The sequence below is a fragment of the Spermophilus citellus genome (genome assembly GCF_964194105.1).
Source record: "Spermophilus citellus genome assembly, chromosome: 5".
NCBI classification, from domain to species: domain Eukaryota; kingdom Metazoa; phylum Chordata; class Mammalia; order Rodentia; family Sciuridae; genus Spermophilus; species Spermophilus citellus.
In genome coordinates this window covers 55,950,081-55,970,661 of record NC_138186.1, presented here as the reverse complement: position 1 = coordinate 55,970,661, position 20,581 = coordinate 55,950,081, and the positions used below count along the sequence as shown (strand labels likewise).

At 48.1% G+C, this 20,581-nt stretch overlaps 1 protein-coding gene across 3 annotated transcripts in view; it reads left to right on the top strand.

Moving 5' to 3' along the window:
* Positions 1-20,581, top strand: part of MOCS1 (molybdenum cofactor synthesis 1) — a 28,201-nt gene that overhangs the window by 5,144 nt on the left and 2,476 nt on the right. Inside the window, exons 2-10 of one of the 3 annotated variants that reach the window (XM_081295098.1) lie at positions 839-965; positions 2,517-2,684; positions 13,398-13,562; positions 15,567-15,628; positions 15,946-16,057; positions 16,367-16,479; positions 16,917-17,027; positions 19,115-19,235; positions 19,714-19,761. In XM_081295098.1, coding sequence (XP_081151224.1) covers positions 839-965; positions 2,517-2,684; positions 13,398-13,562; positions 15,567-15,628; positions 15,946-16,057; positions 16,367-16,479; positions 16,917-17,027; positions 19,115-19,235; positions 19,714-19,761 — 1,027 coding nt within the window. Of the gene's footprint in view, positions 1-838; positions 966-2,516; positions 2,685-13,397; positions 13,563-15,566; positions 15,629-15,945; positions 16,058-16,366; positions 16,480-16,916; positions 17,028-19,114; positions 19,236-19,713; positions 19,777-20,581 lie in introns of all 3 variants that reach the window. The other 2 variants (XM_081295100.1, XM_081295099.1) reach the window with 2 other exon arrangements.

Below are 20,581 nucleotides of genomic sequence, written 5' to 3'. Positions count from 1 at the left end.
TCTGGCCCAGAAATCAAGGTTCTTGCACCTAGCCCAGAGCTCTGTCCATAGACCTCACAGACAGGAGCCAGGGTTGTGATTCTTTGTCCTAAAGGTTGGTCATTGTCCTACCTACCTTAGATTGTAATTAGAAGAAAGAACATAAAGTTAGAATGAGAAGTCCTGAATTTGAATCCTGATTCTGCCAGTGTGTTCTTGGACTCCATCCTCGACTTGGTTATAATGACCCCTTATGGGTGGGTGTGGGAATTGGACAGAGAACACTCTTTGGGAACCTTAAAATTGGTAAGTGTTACCACCAGGAGCAGTGATCTCACTGCTGTTTGGATTGTCATTCTTTGGGCTCTGGAAAGGGGAGAGGGCTGAGCAGGAGACAGATCAGACTAGCTGCGGAACAAGCAGGGTTGGCTCCCTTTCTCTCCCCAGAACTGGTTTGGGCCTTGCTTAGAGTCTGCAGCAATCTCCTCTCTGTAGGCCCCACACAATAGGTGCTAATCCTTCCTTCTGGCACTAGGTAGAACAAAGAATAAGGACTGAAAGAATCCCTACCCACCCTTGACTCCACCTTCTGCCCAACTAGAATTCCCCATCCTCAGCCAAGTGTCTAGGAGAAGGGTCCTTCCCTCCGTCCTGTTTCCTAGTCTCTCAATTAGAGGGACAATTCCAACTCCCCTGAAGTTGCAGGGCCCAGATAAATAGTTTAGAAGTGCTATCCACATGTAAGAGGTGGGGGAGGGGCTGTTCACCTTGGGCCCTCGAATTCACCCCAGGTGGGTCTCCTCCTGCCTCCCCTATCCTGGAAGTCTGCCCCATGATTCCCCCTGCCCTGTCCTTGCAGGACCTGTCCAGGCAGAGGCCATTCCTGAAGGAGCACGTGGCCCCTTTCTCCACCTTCCTCACAGACAACTTCGGCCGGCAACACAACTACCTGCGGATCTCCCTCACTGAGAAGTGCAACCTCCGATGTGAGTCTCCATCCTGAGCCCGCTCTGGGCTCACTCTGGGCTGTTGTCCTTTGCTGAAGTGGCTTCTGAAATCTCCCCAAGACCAGAAAGCCACTTTGGTCCTCTGATGTTGGTCTTCCAACTTCCTCACCCACCTGCCTTGCTGGCCAAGCCAGGCAGGCTTTGAGGGCCTAGAGAGGTCAAGGCTGAGTTTCAGGATTCTGGAAGGTCAGCCCTACTGAAATTATATTTGAGAATAGTAATGTGATTGGGTCCTGGACCTCTCAGTCTTCAGTCCTCCTTCCTCCTATTTCCCTTCCATTTCTAAAAGTCCAGGACATGGCCAGGGTCGGGGTAATTTACATTATAAATAGGTGATATATATAGCAGCGCCTGAGGTCAACACTGCCAGCCACGAGATGTCCCAAGCCTGTGACTGGTCACCCCAAACCATGCTGAAACACAGAGCATTCATAATTTCCTGCAGGGAGCATTCTGGGCGAGTGACCCCTGCTACAGGGACTTCCAGAGTTGAGTCTTTCTTTCCTTCCTCCCTTCTTTCTTTGTCCCTTACTCCTTCTTCTTTTGTCCCTTACTTCTTCTTCTTTTGTCCCTTACTTCTTCTTCTCCCTTTCTCTTCTCTCCTCCCCTTCTTTCCTTCCCTCCCTCCTACTCTACCTCATAATAAGTAATATATTTGCTTCATGGGTCAGTAAACACACACACACACACACACACACACACACACACACACACACACATTTGGTAAATGTTTAACCAAACATACTACATGTGCTGCATTCTTATATTTTTTAACCTATTCTTCCCAGTCTCTGGAGTCCACATCTGGACCCAACATGCTGCTTGACTTTGTGATAACATCTTGACCCAACCCTTAAGAAAGCTGCTCTCTAGGAAGTGGTGGCAGGAAATGGTGCCCCCTCCATTCCGCAGCTCACCTGTTTACCCCTTCTGCTACCTCACCCTGGACAAGGAGCACCTCAGTTTTCCAGCCTGTGAAGTGAGACTCATAACCTGTAATAGATAGGGTGGATTTGAGGGCACTTGTGTCTACAGAGGACAGTGGCTTTCACCAGACCGGAGAGGAATACTCTCATTCATGACATGCCCAAAGAGAAGTGACTGCCACAACTAGGTAGGGGAGGAGAGCGAATAACACCAGCAGAAGTGGGCCCAGGGCCTTAACCCTTCTAGGCAGACCCTACCCAGGGCCTTACCCCTTCTAGGCAGACCCTACCCTACAGGGGGAGAGCCTCTCATCCGACCAGGCTGAGGGACCAGCGTTCCAGTGCCCCCAGCCAGTTGATTTGGTTAAACCCTTACTTTCAGCTTCCCACAGAGGGATGGTCAGGCCAGGTTGCGGGGCCCAGTAAAATGAGAAGAGGGAGGCAGGGATTTATAGGACTTCTGACTTGGTGCGATCTCTCCCCATTGTCTAGACAGGGTTTAGGGGAACTGTTGACCTAATGGGAAGCTGGGGAGCAGGGACATCCTGGGCCTGCCTGCCGGCAATATCTATTTCTTACCACCTCATCCCCTTCCTTCCCTCAGGCCAATACTGCATGCCTGAAGAGGGTGTCCCCTTAACCCCCAAGGCTGACCTGCTGACTACAGAGGAGATCCTGACCCTTGCCCGGCTTTTTGTGAAAGAAGGTGTTGATAAGATCCGGCTCACAGGGGGAGAGCCTCTCATCCGACCAGATGTGGTGGACATTGTGGGTGAGTTGGACAAATGTCATCACCATCTCGCATCTCCTGCCTCCTCCAGCTGAACTCAGATGTTAACCTTAATATTGGCAGTTGTCATTCATTTGGACATTTGGACATTATGTTCACTTGGTCCTATAAGGAGTGCTATTTATTATTCCTTTTTTGATGAGAAAAGGAGTCATGGAGCGATTCAGCTTGTCCAGGGTCACAAAGCTGCTCAATCCAAATCCCAGTGGCTTGCTGTCACATTGAGACCAAAGTCCCCCCCAGTTGGCCCACATGACTGATATCTATGACCTCTTATCTGCCTCTCTGCCTCCTCCCTCCTCTCCAGACACACAGCCAGGTTTTCATGCTTGCTGTTCCCTCCAGGGGAGCTTGGGGCTCACTACTTGACCTCCTTTAGGTCTCTGCTCAAATTTCAACTCCTCAGCAAAGCTTTCCTTGACCATTCTGTCTAAAGTGCATCCCACCCATACATCCAGTCACTCCTCCTCCCAGAAATTGTCAAGAGGAAGCCCAGGGGCCAAATTTGGTTCACCACGTGTTTTTTATATGACTTACAAACTGGGAATGGTTTTTATATTTCTAAATGGTGGTGGGGGGGGAATCAAAAGAATAACAGTTTAACAGTTTCTACCACATGAAATTCATATGAAATCCTAAGTTTGTCCATTAATAGTTTTATAGGAACATAGCCATGCCCAATTATTTCCATATTGCAACTACTCAATTCTGCAAAAGCAGCCATGGGCAATAAAGACTGTGTTGCAAAACTGGCCAGACAGGCTGAAAATGTCTATTATTTGGATTTTCTCAGAAAAAAGTATGGCAATCCCTGCTCTTTCCCCCTTACTCTAGTTTAATTTTCTTTGTAACATTTATTTCATCCTGGATTATTTGTCCGCATATTTGTTTTTTTTCAGTGGTCTAGCTCTTCCTTTACCATGGACACTCAGGTTGCAGGGCAGGGTTTGTTCCCATCTCCTAATCTGGGCCTGAGGTGTACTTTGGTGCTCACTGTTGAACAAATGAAAGAAGGGTAGGTCAAAGCCCATTCTCTGGAGTAAGACATCCTTCTGTTTGAATCTCAGCTATGACTCTTACTGACAGTATATCTTTAGGCAACTTTTAAGATTCATCCTAAGCCTTGGGGCCTTGAGGGTACAATCTTACAGGGTTGACCTGAGGAGGGAGTGAGAAGGAGTGACCAGCACTCGGCTGGTGTTCTACAGACCTCTCACTTTGTGCTGCTTCGAAGCCCCAAGGACAGGCAGAGAGAGACCTTCATTCATGTTGTTATGAATAATGGAATCAAAGGAAAATAAGGCTCCATGTTTTGGGTGCTGCCTCCTTCCCAGCTGCTCTGGATGGGATCTCAGCACTGCCTCATTCACAGGTTCGGTAGATGTTCTGGCGAGAACCTCCTCACAGGCCTGGTGCCGTGTGAGAGCTTGAAGATGTGGAAGCCGAGCTGCAGGCCTCGCTGCTGTGCAGCCCACGGCAGGAGGCAGCTGCTGGAGTGGCTTGCTGGCCTTGTGCGGAGGCTGACCTAGCGAAGGCCAGGTGCTGTGGGAGTACCAAGGAGGAGCCCAGGGCCAGGGCCCTCTGAAAACCCTCAGTCCCCACAGGTCACTCAACCTGGGCTCCTGCTATCATTCCCATGCAGCTGCAGGTCCTCAGAACTGAAAGACTTCCTCGATTCCAGGAAAGGGCTGTAGCCGCTGCTGGTTGCCAAGTCCAGCCCCCTCATTTAGGCCACTTCCTTGGCCCCCTGCCACGGCGTGGGGTGGGTTCCACCTTCAAACCCGGTGCTCCATGCCAGGCCTGAGGAGGAGCCAAGGGAGGGAGGATGACTGGCTGGTCAGCATGGCGTGGGGACTCTGAGCTGTCCATGGAAGGCGGCCATCAGCTTGCACAGTGAGAAGAGCAGGAGCCAGGGAGCTTGGTAGCCCTAGTTCCCAGTTCCGCCACTCCTTGCTCCCATGAATTTCTTCATGTTCTTCCCCTTCCCTTCCTCAGCCTCCTCATCAACTTTAAGGACCTTTCCCTTTCCTGCTGTGATGTGCTGACAGGCACCCAGGACAGGTTAGGACAAGGACCTGCCTACTGTGACCTGCTCCTGAGGATTTCCTCCTCCCCACCTCCTCCCTCCCTCAGTGCTTCAAAGAATGCAGCCGCCCTGCTTTGGCCTCCTGTGGAGCGCTTTCTGTTGTCCCCTGGCCCCTCTGGTCTTCCCTAGAGGGGCTTCCTTACAGCAAAACATCCTTAAGGGCAGGGCAGGTAGGTGCTCCTGGGGAGTGAGGGCTGGGGCTGGGGTAGGAAGTAGAAGCCCAGCCTGTGGAAGGATGTCCCCACCCTCCCAGGTGGCAGAGTGGAAGGATGATGGCAGCTCACAGGTTTCAGTGGTGCTTGAGGCCTGTTCACTCCAGCCCTGCCCAAGCTCCCACCACCTGAGTGCTGCGGGGCTCTCCCTTGGGTCTGCACCACGCAGCTCTCTGGCGCCCTCTGTCTGCCATCCCTGTGACACTCACAGCCACCCTCTTCCCCCAGCCCTTCTCCACTCTACCTCTGCACACATTCCTCTGCCCCTTCCTTTCAGTTCAGGTGGGTGTGAAGTCCTGTCGTCCACTAGAACTGTCCTAGATGATGGGAAGGTCTTCGTGGTCTGCTATGGTAGCCACTAGGCATAGTAGCTCTTAAGCATTTAACATGTGACTAATGTGGCTGTGAAACTCGTTTTTTTACCCTCTTGGTATGAACAGCCTCAGGACTAGCAGCTGCCATGTTGGAGAGTGAAAGTTAGGGACTCCCCAAAAGAAACAAGGGAGAGGAAACCAGGAATGCACATGCCTGATGGTGTTGAGGGGTTTGCACAAGCCTTGTACGTGTGGTGACTTCAGAATGGCTTGTCACTGTCAGTGCTGCAGTCTCCACTTTTTCTTCTCTCTCCCCTTCTGTCTTTGTCTTCCCTTTCTTCTTTCCTTCCCCCCTCACTCCTTCTCTCTTGCTCATAGAGAAGAGGCAGATCTCACACCTTAAAGCCCAGGAGAGCCTACTGCAGTGGGCAGCCACTGACAGACTTTGAGAAGTGTGATGTTTTTTCTTTTATTTTTGATGGAGTCCACTTGTGTAGAAATCTATTAAATAAACTCCTTGATTTATTAAATAAACCATTAAATAAACTCCTTGGTTCTTGAGGTATTTTCATCACTGGTCTATATGTGACTTGATTGCCTTTACTCTCATTTGTCTTAATAATGTTATCAGTTCCTAAGGAAACACTCTCTGACCAATCTTTTTTCTTAAGAGTAAGAACATTGGTAACAACTTCTAACCACCTTTGTGGACTTCCTGATTCTGTCCCCTTTTCCCCCACTACCACCTGAGGCAAACATTGATAAACTGTGTTTATCTTTCCCTTGGTTTTACAAAATCAGATATAGTGTTTTTGAACTTCATAAATGTGCTGTACGTAAACATACAGCATTTCAGGACTACAGTTTTGATGTCAGTGAAATTCATACGTGGTATCCAGAGTCATCCTTTCCCTGTTCTCTGTGAGCTACTGTTCAATTATATGACTATGCTGTATGTTTTAGTGAGCATTTGAGTTGGTTACCGTTTTTTGGGTTTGTAAATAGTGCTGTTTTGAACACTGTTATTCTCACATTTCCTGTACGGTTTCTCTAGGAGCAGAATTGCTGGCTCATAGAAAATGTGAATATTTGACTTTGGAAAACAACTTGGCATTGCTTTATGAAGCAGTTGTCCCTCTGTATTCTCGCCAACAATACAGATTCTGCTCAGCAGCCTCTTTAACGCTTGTGGTACTATTCTTGATTTTTGCCAGTTAAATGTGTAAAATCATGCTTCATTGTGTTCTCAATTTATATTCACATGTTAACTAGCCATGTGTAATTCTGTGTAATACCTGATCATGTTTTTTCACATTTTTCTACTTGCTTATTTGTCCTTTCACATTGATTTGGTAAAGGTTATTTGTATATATTGCAAATATCTTCTCCCAGTTTGCAAAAATAAGCTCTACTTTGAATAATGATACTTTTGAACAGTAGCAGATATTAAGTAATTAAGCATTTTCTTATTAATTAACATCTAACCCAAGGTCAAATGAACTGTTCTTTTTCTGCTTAAAAAAAATTAAAGTTTTGCATTAAAATTCCTTGTTCATCTATGGTTGATTTTTAGGAATCCAATTTAATATTTTTCCATACAGATGGCCACTTTTTCTAGGTCCTTGTATTGCACAGTCCCCATTTCCTCCCATAAATTTGTCATATAGGTATTGATCTGTTTCATGTTGTACTCTGTTCTATTTATTGCTCAGTTTTTGTCTTCATGCCAGTATTGCACTATCTTAATCATTCTAGCTTCAGAATATATCCATTATCAAGTAGGGCAATTCCTTTTTATTTTTCAACAGTGCTTTAGCTGTGTTAAACTGATCCTAAAATTTAAATGGACAAAGCTTATCAAGTAACATGGACAAACCTCCTGGGGTCTTAATTACATTGAATTGGGAAGAATTAACATCAGTTTTGCTCATAGCCCCTAGAGCTATCTTCCTCCTTTGCCCTGCTCTTTGCTCAGGGATCACATTGTGTAGGGTCCCTTGTCTTTTGGCCCCTTCTCCTATTCTCTGCTGGGTTTTCCCCTGTATCTTTGGCCCTAGGCATGGTAATGGATCCCTGGTGTCGCTAGTCCGAGTACCATACTGTGCGTTGTTGGGTCCTTGCATCCTACTCATACCTTTATAAGCAGCTTTCATCGTAGTCTAATTTAACCATCTGACATGAACTCAATTTTATGCTGGGATCCTGACAGGGTCATTAAAAAAAAAAATCTGATTTTTTTTTTTTCTGGTACGTTTCTTTGTTACCCAACTCTTTCATCGATCGTTTAGTATGGCTGTTTAATTTCTTTTAATTTTCCTATGCTAACAACTGTATAATCTGTAACTAAAAGCTGCGTCTTTTCTTTTTGATCCAATATGCCTTTAATTTTCTTGTTCTATCACCATATCCAGGACCTCAGGTGTGCAGTGTTGGATAATTAGTGGTGATAAGAGAATGTTAACTACAAGTCACTACTTCTTCACAATCTGTTGAGGCTTGTTTTATGACCTAATTTGGAAGTTTCCATGGATGTTTTGAGCATACTTGAGAAAACTGTTCTCTGATTGTTGCATATAGAATTCTATATATTCATCCATTGGGTTATAAAATTGGTGATTCTAGTGTTCAGCCCTTTGTGTTGTCATGATCTTTGCTGGGTTTGTGTCTTCTTGACCTGTCAATAATAAATGAATAGGTTTGTTAATTTCTCCCAGGGATTCTGTTGCTTTTTATGTTTATTTATTTAAAATATTTGTTTTAGTTATACATGGGCACAATAACTTTATTTTGCTTATTTATTTTTACGTGGTGCTGAGGATTGAACCCAGTGCCTTACATGTACGAGGCAAGCGCTGTACCACTGAGCCACAACCCCAGCCCCTCTGTTGCTTTTTAGTTTATACATTTGAAGCAACTTCACTAGGTACATACATGTTTAGAGGTGTGGTGTCTTTTTGGTAAATTGAACCTTTTGCCATTATGTACTAACTACATTTTTCTCTTTATTGACACCTTAGTCGTAATATATGAGTTTTATTTTACCAAAGTTGTATCAGCTTTTATTATGTCTGCTATATCTTTTTTCATCTTTTTACTTCAAACTTTTTAGCGTTCTTGTACTTTGTTTGTATTTCAAGTGTAGTTCAGTGGCAGAGCACTACAAAGTAGGTGAGACCCTGGGTTCAGTAACCGGCACACTCACACACACAAAAAAAATACCACCCAGTTGTCTTTTATAGTCAATATCACATGAGAAAGGTCTCATGTCATTTTGGTCCTTGGTCCTTTAAGGTGTTCCATTCTTTTACTTTGAAAATTATTAATAATCTTTTTTTAAAAATCTGATTTCCTTGAATTTTACTGTAGTATTTAGTAGACTATCTTGAATAAGATTTTCCTCAATTGTTCTGTTGGTATTCAATAAAATTTTGCTTTTTAAAATTCATTTTACAGGAGGACTGTTTGTTTTGGCTCATGTTTTCAGGGGTTCAGTTCATGGTGGTCCAAGGTGACACAGACCTTCCTAGTGGAAGGGCATGCGGGAGAAGCACTGCTCCATTGTTCATGGTGGCCACAAAGCAGAGAGAAAAGGGGAAGGGGCTGTGGGGAAAATTCACCCTTGAACACTGTTATTCTCACATTTCCTGTACGATTTCTCTAGGAGCAGAATTGCTGGCTCATAGAACATGTGAATATTTGTCTTTGGAAAACAACTTGGCATTGCTTTATGAAGTAGTTGTCCCTCTGTACTCTCTTCCAGCCATGTCCCACCTGCCTGCAGTTCCCACCCAGTTGGTCCATTCAAATTAAGATGGACTGATTAGGTTATAGTTCTCACAGTCCAGTCATTTCACCTCTGAACATTGCTGCATATCCAGACTGTTAACATTCTGCCCTGAGCCACCAAGAGCTCATTTTCTTCTTACAGTTCAAGTGCATTTAGTTTATCTCCTGGAGTCCCAGAGCCTTAACAGCTCCAGCATTGCCCAAAAGTCTAAGTCCAGAGTCTCATCTGAGACTCAGAGTAAACTCTTGTAAAAACCAAAAGCAAGATACACAGATCCATTATAAAATGGCAAGAGTAGACATTCTCATTCCAAAATGAAGAAATAGTGGCAGAGAAAGAAGGGATGGGTGAGGGCTGGGGTTATGGCTCAGAGGTAGAGCGCTCATCTAGCACATGCGAGGCCCTGAGTTTGATCCTCAGCACCACATAAAAATAAATAAATAAAATAAAGGTTTTGTGTCCAACTACAACTGAAAAGTAAATATTAAAAAAAAAAAAAAAGGAATGGAACCAAAAGAAAACACAAACCCAGCTAGGCAAACAGTTCCCATAGCACCTCGTACAGCAACATTTTGCTTTTTTTTCCCTAAATCTTTTTTTAAAAATATTTATTTATTTATTAGGTGTAGATGGACATAACACAATGCCTTTATTTTTATGTGGTGCTGAGGATCGAACCCGGGTCCCGCCCGTGCTAGGCAAGCACTCTACCGCTGAGCCACAATCCCAGCCCAACATTTTGCTTTTAATCCTAAAATGTTTGTCATAAGCTTGGGGAAATTTTCTCCATTATTTCCTCATGTATATCCTTCTCTCCATTAAATCTTCCCCCTAAAAAACTCTGCTGAGTGTTGCTCCTCCTACCTGTGGCCTTCATCCTAAGTTATATTTTGATTTCTTCCTTTCCTTCTCATTTCCTGAGGGCTGCCTAGCCCTGTCTTCGAGATCACTTGATTTCTCTGTGTCCATGACTCTGTCATCTGCATTCTTTATATCACAATTATGTTTTTATTTAATATTTTGTCTTATTCCTTTTTACACTTTTAGGATCTACTTTATTTCATATTAATATTATTTGTCTTGGAGCTCACCAGATCTCTCCTTCACTGAACTTGCAATGAGAGGGCGTGCTGCGGCACTGTGCAGGTGGCCCTCCTGTGGGTCTTTGCCTTGAAGTCCACAGTGAGAAGTAGAGTTGGGAGGAGGCGGTCACCCCTAATTTTAATCCACAGTCCCCTAGCCTTTGGAGGGGGAGCATGGGGGGAGTGAACATAGGGGATGGTCAGTCCCCACCTGCTGTCCCCATCTCCTCTCCTAGTAGGGCTTGGCAGGTTCCTCAGTTCACCTCCCGTGGGCTCCCAAACTGGTTCTCTTGAGCATTTGCTGACCCCTTCTTCAGTAAGGGGACAGCAGTGATTGTGTTGAGGTGGCAGTGGAGGAGCAAGAAAGGGGCTCACACTGCCTTGCTTTCCTTTCTCTGCTCAAGTTCCCTGCCAGTGGCCCCAGCTGCGCCACTCCCCCCCCCCCCGCCACAGACACCAGTTCACAGCAGCTTTCATCTTCCTGTGAGTTTCTCAAGATTTTTTTTTTACATTTCTCCAGGATGGATTGGTGGAGGGATCCAATGAGCACTGCTAATTTTCCTTGTTGGCAGAGCCAGAGTGAAGTTCCTCTCTGCTTTTTCACATAGCCGCTATTTTTAAACTCTTATGTTCTTTTAATATATGTGTATTTAAGATGAGCAAAAAGAATATTGCCACTGCCCATGTGTGTGACCACTGTCAACATTTTGTTTTGTGTCCTGCCTGCCTTTGCTTTATTATGTGTTGCTCTGCAGTTTGTCATAAGCTTGTCGATAGCTATAGTTCACAGCCACGATTATTTCCTTAAGTTAAATTCATAGAAGTGAAATTCCAGGTCAAAGCCTTTTAAAGTTCCATACTCTAACTTCTCCCCAGGATTTTTTCCCCTACACCATGAGCATGTGCATTCCCATGCAATCCTATCAAAACAGATAATTAACTTGGTAATCTTTTTGCCTTTTTCTCAGTCCAGCTTTGCTAGGATGCAATACTCCTGGTGTCTGCTCTCATGGGAAACTAGGCTGGTTCTCCACCAGGAGCCATCCATTCCCTAGTTTGATGGAAGCACCTGTCTCAGGATGGAAAGACCTAGTCAGTGTTACTATCCAGTAGCACAAAGTCAACTACAAACCAAGGGTGTGTGTGTGTGTGTGTGTGTGTGTGTGTGTGTGTGTTCTGACATTATTAAAGAAAAATTATTCATAGAAAAAAATAGATGTAGGTAAATTTTTTAAAAAAAATCACCTATAATCCTTCTATAATCACAAAGATAATTGTTGTGAACATGTTGACAGTGCCAGTTTTATATTACTTCAGTGAAATACCTGAGGCAACTAATTTTTAAAGAGAAAATATTTATTTCACTCATACTTCTGGAGGTTCAAGTTCGAGATCCAGTGGGTTTCTGTCTCTGGTGAGGACAGTGGATGGCAGTGGCTGGAGCTTGTGAGAGAGAAGTGAGTGGTCACAGCCCCCTGCGTGTTGAACCAGGATCAGAGATAAGATGAGCAGAGTCCCAAAGTCCCTTCCTGAGGACACACCCTCAGTGGCCTAATGACCTCCCCTAAGGCCCTGCCCTGCCTAACAGTGCGACTCTGGGGACAAGCTTTTAACCTGTGGGTCTTTGAGAGACATTCAGCATCTAAACTACAGCACACGGTTGGTTTATCTTTTTCTCTGGACATTAATTGGATTTGAATGTGAGCAGGTGGGTGTGCAGTGCTAGGGATTGAACCCAGATCCTTGTGCATCTGAGGCAAGCACGCTACCAACTGAGCTATATCCTTAGCACCAGGTGGGGTTTGTTTGTTTGTTTGGGTTGTGGTTTTTTTTTTGGTCTTTTGTTTCATGTGCAGTTCTTCAGGAATTCATTTTGCTCAGTTTTGCACCTTGCTCATTTTCCATGTGTACATTTTGCTTCCTGTCACGTTTTCTCTTTCTGTAGCTATAGTCAGCCCTCTGTATCAGTTTCTGCATGCACAGAACCAACCAACCATGGATCAGAGTTATTCAGTGAAAAACACTAAGCTGTTGCTGACATGTACTAGGTCCTTCGACCTACCTCGTTTTCACCTGTATTAAACATGAGCAGACTTGACTTGTCGTTATTCTCTAACCTCTGCAGTATAACCTGTTTACATAGTTCTTAGGTTGTATTAGGTATGATAAGGAACCTAGAGATACGGGAGGATGTGCAGTGGTTAGATGAACATTCTCTGCCCTCTTATAAAAGGGACTGGAGCGTCTGTGGGTTTTGATTTGCAAGGGGACCCGCAGCACTCCAGGGCTTTCCCTGCGGGCTGCCGTAGTGTCCACCTTGTTGCTGTAGCCCTGCTTCCACTCCCCTTCCCCTGCTCTCAGGGAGGGAGTGAGTCCAGCTTGCCCAGTTTATCCAGATATGATTCCCCAGCCAGGCAACTTCCTGACCTGCCTTGAGATCCCTCTGCTTCTTGTACACAGACCACCAAGCTTGGCACATACTGGTCACTTGCACCTTTTTACAGAATCCTCTTCAGTGCCTTTGGGCTGTGGTCATCTCTCCATCGATTCCATCCACTTTCTATCTTCTAGTCTTTGTCACTCTAGGCCATCGATGAAATTTTTCTCACCTTCCAGGGCAGCTATGAATTTCTGATCCTTATTCCTAGGGAGTTGTGGGGTGGGGGTGTCAAACAGTACTTAATTTGAACTCGAGTTTTGTTTTTTTTAGACAGAGTCACACAGGCCCTGTGTTGTTGGTTGTTGGGAACACAGTCCTAGATTCAAGGACACATGGACCTGAATCTCAGCTGTTCTTAGAAGCTGCGTGGCTTTGAACAAAATTTTTTGGACCCCCCAACTAGGTCCCACATCTTAAAGCTTTCACTTCTTTCCAATAGCACCACCTTAGGAACCAAGCCTCTGGCAAGTGGGACTTCGGGCAAATTCCAGACCTGAGCCCATAGCATCAACTAAATAATGCTGATGGCTGTGGGAGGCTTGAGCGAGCTGTGCCTGCAGAGCACCCAGCCCTGAGTGAGCAGTCAATATTTCATTTCTTGGTGATTGTTGCCATGGTTTTTATTCTGACACTTTTTATTTAGCCAAGCCTGGTTAACAGGTCGAGAGAACCCCTACTCCCTCCCTCTGTCTGGTCTGAGTCTTGCCTTCCAGCCTTTCTCCTGGCTTCACCAAGGCAAACACTGATGTCTCCCACCCTGTGCTGTCTCTGCAGCCCAGCTGCACCGGCTGGAAGGGCTGAAGACCATCGGGGTCACCACCAATGGCATCAACCTAGCACGGCTGCTGCCCGCACTTCAGAAAGCAGGTCTCACTGCCATCAACATCAGCCTGGACACCCTGGTGCCAGCCAAGTTTGAGTTCATCGTCCGCAGGAAAGGTGATCAGACTCAGGTTGGGGTGGGTGTTCTTCTCAAGTTCCTGCATGGCTGGGGCTGAGTGAGGGGCCCAGTCACTGGCTGTAGATGAGCCAAATGCCCACCGTTTGGGGATGAAATACTAATGAACCAGGGCGACCCAGCTCTCCCTGACTCCCAAACTCAGCCACAGTTTGCCCAGGACTGAGGGAATTTCCAGAATGAAAGCCTTTGGGTTTTAAAACCAGTCTCTGGCAAGCTGGCTAAGTTGGTCACCTTAAGGTGAGCTCTGAAGAAATGTGGGCCTGACCATGATGGAAGTAATCACCCGAGATGGCAGAGCCAGAGTGGGCCCTGCTGGAAGGGGGTCCCCAGCAGTCCCCTGTGGTTGTCCTATGCCCAACTATAGATATAAGCCTCTCTCGTTCACCCCTCCTGTATACACTCTCTCACCCTCTTCCTGCTTAGTGGCCTTGGAGGGTTTGGGGTAGGGGGCGCTGAGGTAGACAGTTAGAGCCATCCTTGACCTATGGGTCTCCCTGGGCCAGGGTCTGGTCTCCTAGGCATGGAAGCTTCAGGGCTGGGACACATTTTTGGAAAAAGTGTTAATATCCTTCTCCCATCTTCTTTCCTCCCCCTTGCTGGTATGTGCCTCCCTGTTTGCACTCTTCTGAGTGTCGAGGAAGCACCAAGCCTCCTTCCTCTACAAAGGGCTGCTCTACATGCTCTGCAGGAAACAGAAGACACATGACCTTGCTCTGACCCGATAGGCTACTAAGGACCAAAAGTTGAAGTATCCAGACAACCACTGCTTGTCTGGTGGTACTGACGAAGTGCCACCTGTCAACCTGGAGGCATTTGTACTGACCTTGAAGAACCCAGAGGATTTGGTGCAAGGGAGCCCCTTCTGAGGGGACAGCGAGTAGAGAACCTGCAAAGGCTCTGGGTGGGAAGCAGAAGAGGCATCTGTGGGCTTGACCTCCATGTCCATTTACTCCCCTCTCCTGGTTTGTCCTTCCCTGGCGCATATGTTGGAGATAGCATGTCCTGACATCAGATCGTCCCTCTGTTCACTTCCTCGTCACTGCCTTTGGGAGCAGTGCTTTAGAAGGGAACTCTGGGTCCTTGGTTAGGCTAGCAGTGTCCTCTATAAAAACTGCACATTCCTGTCCTTGTCCTCCCTCACTGGGAAACCAGAAATGCTGTAAGGAACAGAGACCATCAGCAGGTGCCCTCCCTTGGGGCTACCACCCAGACTGCAGCACCTCAGGTGGGGAGGGGCCGCCTGCAGTTGGTGCTCAGATGATTGGGTGCCTGAGGAGTTTCAGGATGGCCTGGGCACAGCCCAAGGTTAACTACAGAGGGAGGTGACAATAACAGGCACAGTAATGGCTTACCAGCCCTGGAGCAGCACCCACACGATTGGTGCTCAGAGTGAATGAAGGATGGACTGTTGATGAAGGACAAGGAAAGGACCTGGGAGAGGGGGAAACCTGCATTCTGTAAGAGGGAGACTACTCCCCGGTTTCTCCACAGGACAGTACCTCCCCTGGCCCTCAGCTTTCTCATCCAGACATGAGGGTTCAGCTAGATCAGGGGCTGGCACACAACAGCCCACAGGCCAGATCTACCCGCCATCTATTTGTATAGCCTTTGAACCTAGAATGGATTTACAGATAACATTTGGAATTAATTAATGATTGGGAACATTAATTGTGAACCCCAATTAAGCAAAATAGTCTCCTTATTAAAAAAAAAAAAACATTATTCCCTCCTTCCATCCTATTGTAGATCTGTATTACAAAAGATTCTTCATTATCAAACTTTGAATTTAGACAAAAAATACTACATGGCATTTACCTATGTGGAATCCTCGATTGTACCTCTTGGCTTGCAAAACCTTACGTATTTATTCTCTGACCTGTTATAGAAAATGCTTGCCCTCTGCAGACGAAGTGTTCTGCAAGAATCCTTGTGGGGGGGGAGAGGAAGCTCCTGGGTCCTTGATTCTCTCTCCTGCCCTGCAGGCTTCCACAAGGTCCTGGAGGGCATCCACAAGGCCATCGAGCTGGGCTACAGCCCTGTGAAGGTGAGGAATTACCACATCGCTGACTTCTCCTCTCTCCCCCACCTGACTTGGCCTTCTACTCTCACATGGTCCCCCTGGCCCTGGGGACAGTGTCCCTGGCCAGGACAGCTGAAGTGTATCTCCCACTACTTCCCTTCACACTGCATGGCCCCAGGGAATCCTTCAACTTAAGGAGAATTGTGGGGAGAGGTATCGTCTGGCCCCCCAGTGGAAGACCTCTGCAGTTGCTAGGAAAGGTGATCAGACTCAGGTTGGGGTGGGTCATCCCAAGAGAATGTTGGGTTGTCCCTCATGGTCGTCCCATGGCCCCTGGCCAGGTGAACTGCGTGGTGATGCGAGGTCTGAACGAGGACGAGCTCTTGGACTTCGTGACCCTGACCAAGGGACTCCCCCTGGACATACGCTTCATAGAGTACATGCCCTTTGACGGTCAGTGACGGGGTGGCAGGCAAGGGTAAGGAAATTGGGTCTGGGGTTGAGTGAAGTGTACAAGGTTGGGCTCACCCTGTGGGTACTGCTGACCGCAGGGATGGTGGGAGGGGCGTGGCTGGTGCTGGCTCAGTGTTGTGCTGGGCATTCTCAGTGGAGTGTGATTGGTCCAGCCATTTTGAGCAGGGGTCCCTGTCCTCCCATCCAAGGGGCTGGAGTCTAGTCCCTGTGCTGCATGGGAAAATGGACTGGAAGAACCTTCAATTCTGTGACTCAAGAGCTCCCCCTGCTACCCCAACCCAAATATAGGCAACAAGTGGAACTTCAAGAAGATGGTCAGCTACAAGGAGATGCTGGACACCATCCGGCAGCAGTGGCCAGAGCTGGAGAAGCTGCCAGAGGAGGAATGCAGCACAGCCAAGGTTAGGGAGAGGCTGGGGAGGCCACTGGCCTCTGCTCCCGGATGGAGAGCAGGCAGGGGCTGCATGAGGGTGGTGTGTTTCAGCAGTGCCTTGGTGACCTCCTCCTGTGCCTGGATGAACCAGCAGATGGGGCTGGGATGAGGCTTCATCTCTTCTGAGGGTTACACTCCAGCAGGTAGCTAGAGGGCCTGCTGTCCCTCTCCAACTGGTCTCTCTAGACGTGCTGCCCACAGGTCCCTGTATTGTCAGCAGGTCCCTCTAGGACAAGCCAGGCACCAGTCATTCATCACACTGGTGTCGTCTGTCATCTCAGGGCTTTGGGTGCCACCTTCCCACGAGCTCCTCAGAGCAGGCTGTGGAGTAGGGGGTCCTGATCGGAGGAGGGCATGCTTGGCCCAATAGCCTGTCCCCCACCTCTGCTGCCCTTCTCCTCGTAGGCCTTCAGAATCCCCGGCTTCCTAGGCCAGGTCAGCTTTATCACATCCATGTCTGAGCACTTCTGTGGGACCTGCAACCGCCTGCGGATCACAGCTGATGGGAACCTCAAGGTGAGCACCCCTCCTCCACAAGGACCCCTCACTGCCCTATGTTCTCATTTCCCCCCGCTGCCGGGAGAGGAGGCAGCAGGTTACAAGTCAATGCAATAATGTCAGATCTGGAGGGAGCATGGGAGCAGTGGACTCATGGCCCCTGAGGCACTGTGACCCAGACTCCCTCCCTCTTTTCTTCTCTTGGGCCCCTAAAGTAGTTTCTGGTTTATTGGGAGCCCCTATCCAGCTTCAGGGCTCCCAGAGGGGAGGGCTGAAGGCCCAGTGTGCACTTTGCTGCACACTCACCCGGATCAGCCTCTCCATCGGGCCTGGGGCTCAGCTCTGAAGCCAACATCTATTCCTCCCATCTGATAAACATGTTCTGTGTGTTCAGTCCTGTGGGGAATACAAGAGCCTGCTCCCTTTAAGGCCATAAAAACTCACTGGTGAGCCCAAAGAGGAGGTACGCAGAGGCCCACAATTGTGCCAGGCGTGTGTCTGGACAGGCAGTGTGGGTGCTGGACCCTGAAGAGCACTACATCTCCGGGGACCTCGAATGATGGTGGGGTAGGAGTGAGGAGGGAGGGTGTGTACTTGAGATTCATAACTGATTGAAGTCAGAGGCGAGGAGACCACGTTATACAGGACTTTGGTTCAGAACGAGTTCTGTTGACAGTAGGGAGCTTTGTAAGGTTTCTGAACAAGGGGAGGCATGAGTCCCATCCATCCTGGATTTGAAGATAAGGAAGACTAATTAGACGATGATTCAGCAGTGCCCCAAGCACTCAGAGGTGTGAGGTGAGGATTTGAGAATCCAAGAGCTCGAGGTCTGGAGAGGAGGAAAGGAAGGTGTTGAAGTGGCTGCTGAGCCTCAAGACCTGCCGAGGATTGGGGTGAGGAATTGAGTTTGGGTGCATCAAGTTTAACATCCAAAAGGAACCACCCAGAGGGTTGTTGAAAAGGTTTGGGGACTTTCCTGGGCTGGAAATGTGGAACTGACTTGGACTGAAGCTGCTGCCTGTATCCCAGCAGGAAATGCACGGTGGGTTTCTGGAAAGAGTGTAAGGAGGAGGCTGCTTGTAGTGTGTGGGTGAAGGGAACCTGCAAGTCGCATAGAGGCACTCTGATGAGCAGCAGCGAATAGCTGTTGCCACCTAGGTGGAAAAGGCAGGATGTGATATCACCCAGTGAGGGCTCGGCATTGGAGGAAAGGGGGCCTGCTTGGCATTGTTGGCAGCTGTGAAAAGAAGCCATTCCCACCAGAGATATCAAGCAGAGAGGAAATGTCCCGCCCATCTTTCTTCTTGATTCTCATCTCGGGACTGCCTCATCCGTCCCTGAGCCCCTGTAGTGCCCAGCCTCTCAAAGAAGCTGGGAAGCACTGCGTGAAGCTTGAATGACCAGAGTGTCATCTCTGCCAGCCCTCAAATGCCCAGCTACCCAGTGGGGCTCACGGGCTTGAATAGGAGTGGGGCAGGTGGTAATGTCCACCAGTGAAAGGACCGAGGGGCCGAGGTGAGATGGATATGCATGTCCTGTCTAAGGACTCAGTTACAACTGATTGGGGTCCACTGGTGGTAAAGAGGCTGTTCCATTGAACATTTCAGTGCAAGATACGGACCTGGATTTTTTGTATTATTTCTGTTGGCATCTGTTTGACATTTTTTGTGAATATGTGTGGTACTAGGGAACCCAGGGTCCTCTACCCTGAGCTATATACCCCAGGCCTCCTTATTTTTTAATTTTAGACAGGGTCTTCCTAAGTTGCTTAGGGCCTCACTAAGTTGCTGAGGCTGCCCTTGAATTTTATAGTCCTCCTGCCTCAGCCTCCCGAGTCACTGGGATTCAGATGTGCACCACTACACCCAGCTCTATTTAACTTTTCAAAGTATGATGTGTTCACTAAAGGAAATATGACTAAATCCGACATGGGCCTCAGGAAGTCTACTTTTGCTTCTTTTGCTTCAGCCTCTCTGACCCCTCCATTCATCACCCTCTGTCCCTCGTGGCTGGGTTTCCTGCTTTGTGTATGATCCTGCATGGGAGGCTCAGACACTGGTGCTCAGGCTCAGTGGTGAGGGGCCTGTTGTCCTGACCCCACACAGGTGTGCCTCTTCGGGAACTCGGAGGTATCACTGCGGGACCACCTGCGGGCAGGGGCCTCTGAGGAGGAGCTGCTGAAAATCATTGGGGCTGCAGTGGGCAGGAAGAAGCCACGTCATGCAGGTAAGGTCGGGAGTGAGAAGGCCAGGGAGGTGCTATGGTCAGCAGGAGGGAGGTTCAGAATTAGGGGTGAGCAGACTGAAAGCCCAGGAAGAAGCTGGTGGGTCTAAGTGTCCCTGCTACAACTCTCTTCTGGAGCTCTGGACTTGGGGTGGTGGTTCTCCTTTGGGGAAATGAGCATGGCAGGGGCTACACAGGAGGACCTGAAATTCTATTGGGCTGTTACCGGTTAGGGAGAGAGGGTTGCCATTTCCTCTTTCCACGTGTTGTCTTCTGTTAGAGAGGACAGTGCCCTGGGCATTCAGACTGTCCTCTGTCTTGGGTAATGTGGCTACATGCATGTGGGGACTTTTTGTCACAGCTAGCGCATGTGCAGGGCTGTCGGAGCACGTGGGCCTCCCGTTCGTTTTAGTGAACTCTCCTCTCCTGCCTTCTCTCTGCCCCTCCCTCTCCTCTCCCTCCCCATCCTTCCCTACCCCAGGCATGTTCAGTATTTCCCAGATGAAGAACCGGCCCATGATCCTCATCGGTGGGTGACCCATCAGTACGTAACCACTCACCCTTGTCATTGGGGGGTCCTGTGGGGTGGGGCCCTGCCACAAGGCACCCCAGCTCCTGCACCTCATCCTGGAGCTCTTTATTTTGTTTTTCTTCTATTCCTTCGCCTTTTCTTACCCCCTCCAGCCTTGACTGTTTCTTCTCTTCCCTGCCCGTTGCTCCCCATCTCAATACATGCCACAGAAATCACTTCTGACCCACCAGAAATCAGGGCAGAACATTAGGGACTACCTAATGGTCAATAAGTTAGTTGTCCCTTGAGAATGGAGCTCTTGGTTAAAGTAGAGACCCTTTCCTCAGCTCTGGAATCTTCTAGCTTGGACACAATCACAGGGCTCTGCCCACTGCAGTATGGAGTAATCCATGCCCATGCACTTGGACCACTGACCTTGGAGGTTGGTGCTGTGCATCTGTGCCAGGCACAGATGGAGGCAGCTGCCACAATGTTACTAGTCATTTCAGGCAGGAGATGGCTAGGATCTTAACCTCCCAATTCCTGAACTCTAGGAAGTGTGCACGGGAAGCATCACCCCTTTTTAAAGCTATGTGTGGTCTCCTACCCAAGGGAACTGGGCCAGTCCATGAAGAGCTGGAAGGCCCTGTGCCTTTCTGGCACAGAGCCAAGATTAGAGCAGGTGAGGCCTTGACCCTGCGTCACACCCAGTCCTGGGCCCTTTAAATCAGACCATTAGACAAGAGAACACAGTGATTAAAACTGGAACAAAGGGTTCTTTTCTCCAGAGATTGGAGCAAAGGAGTGCACGCTGGAGCGAGCTAGAGACAGCCTTAGC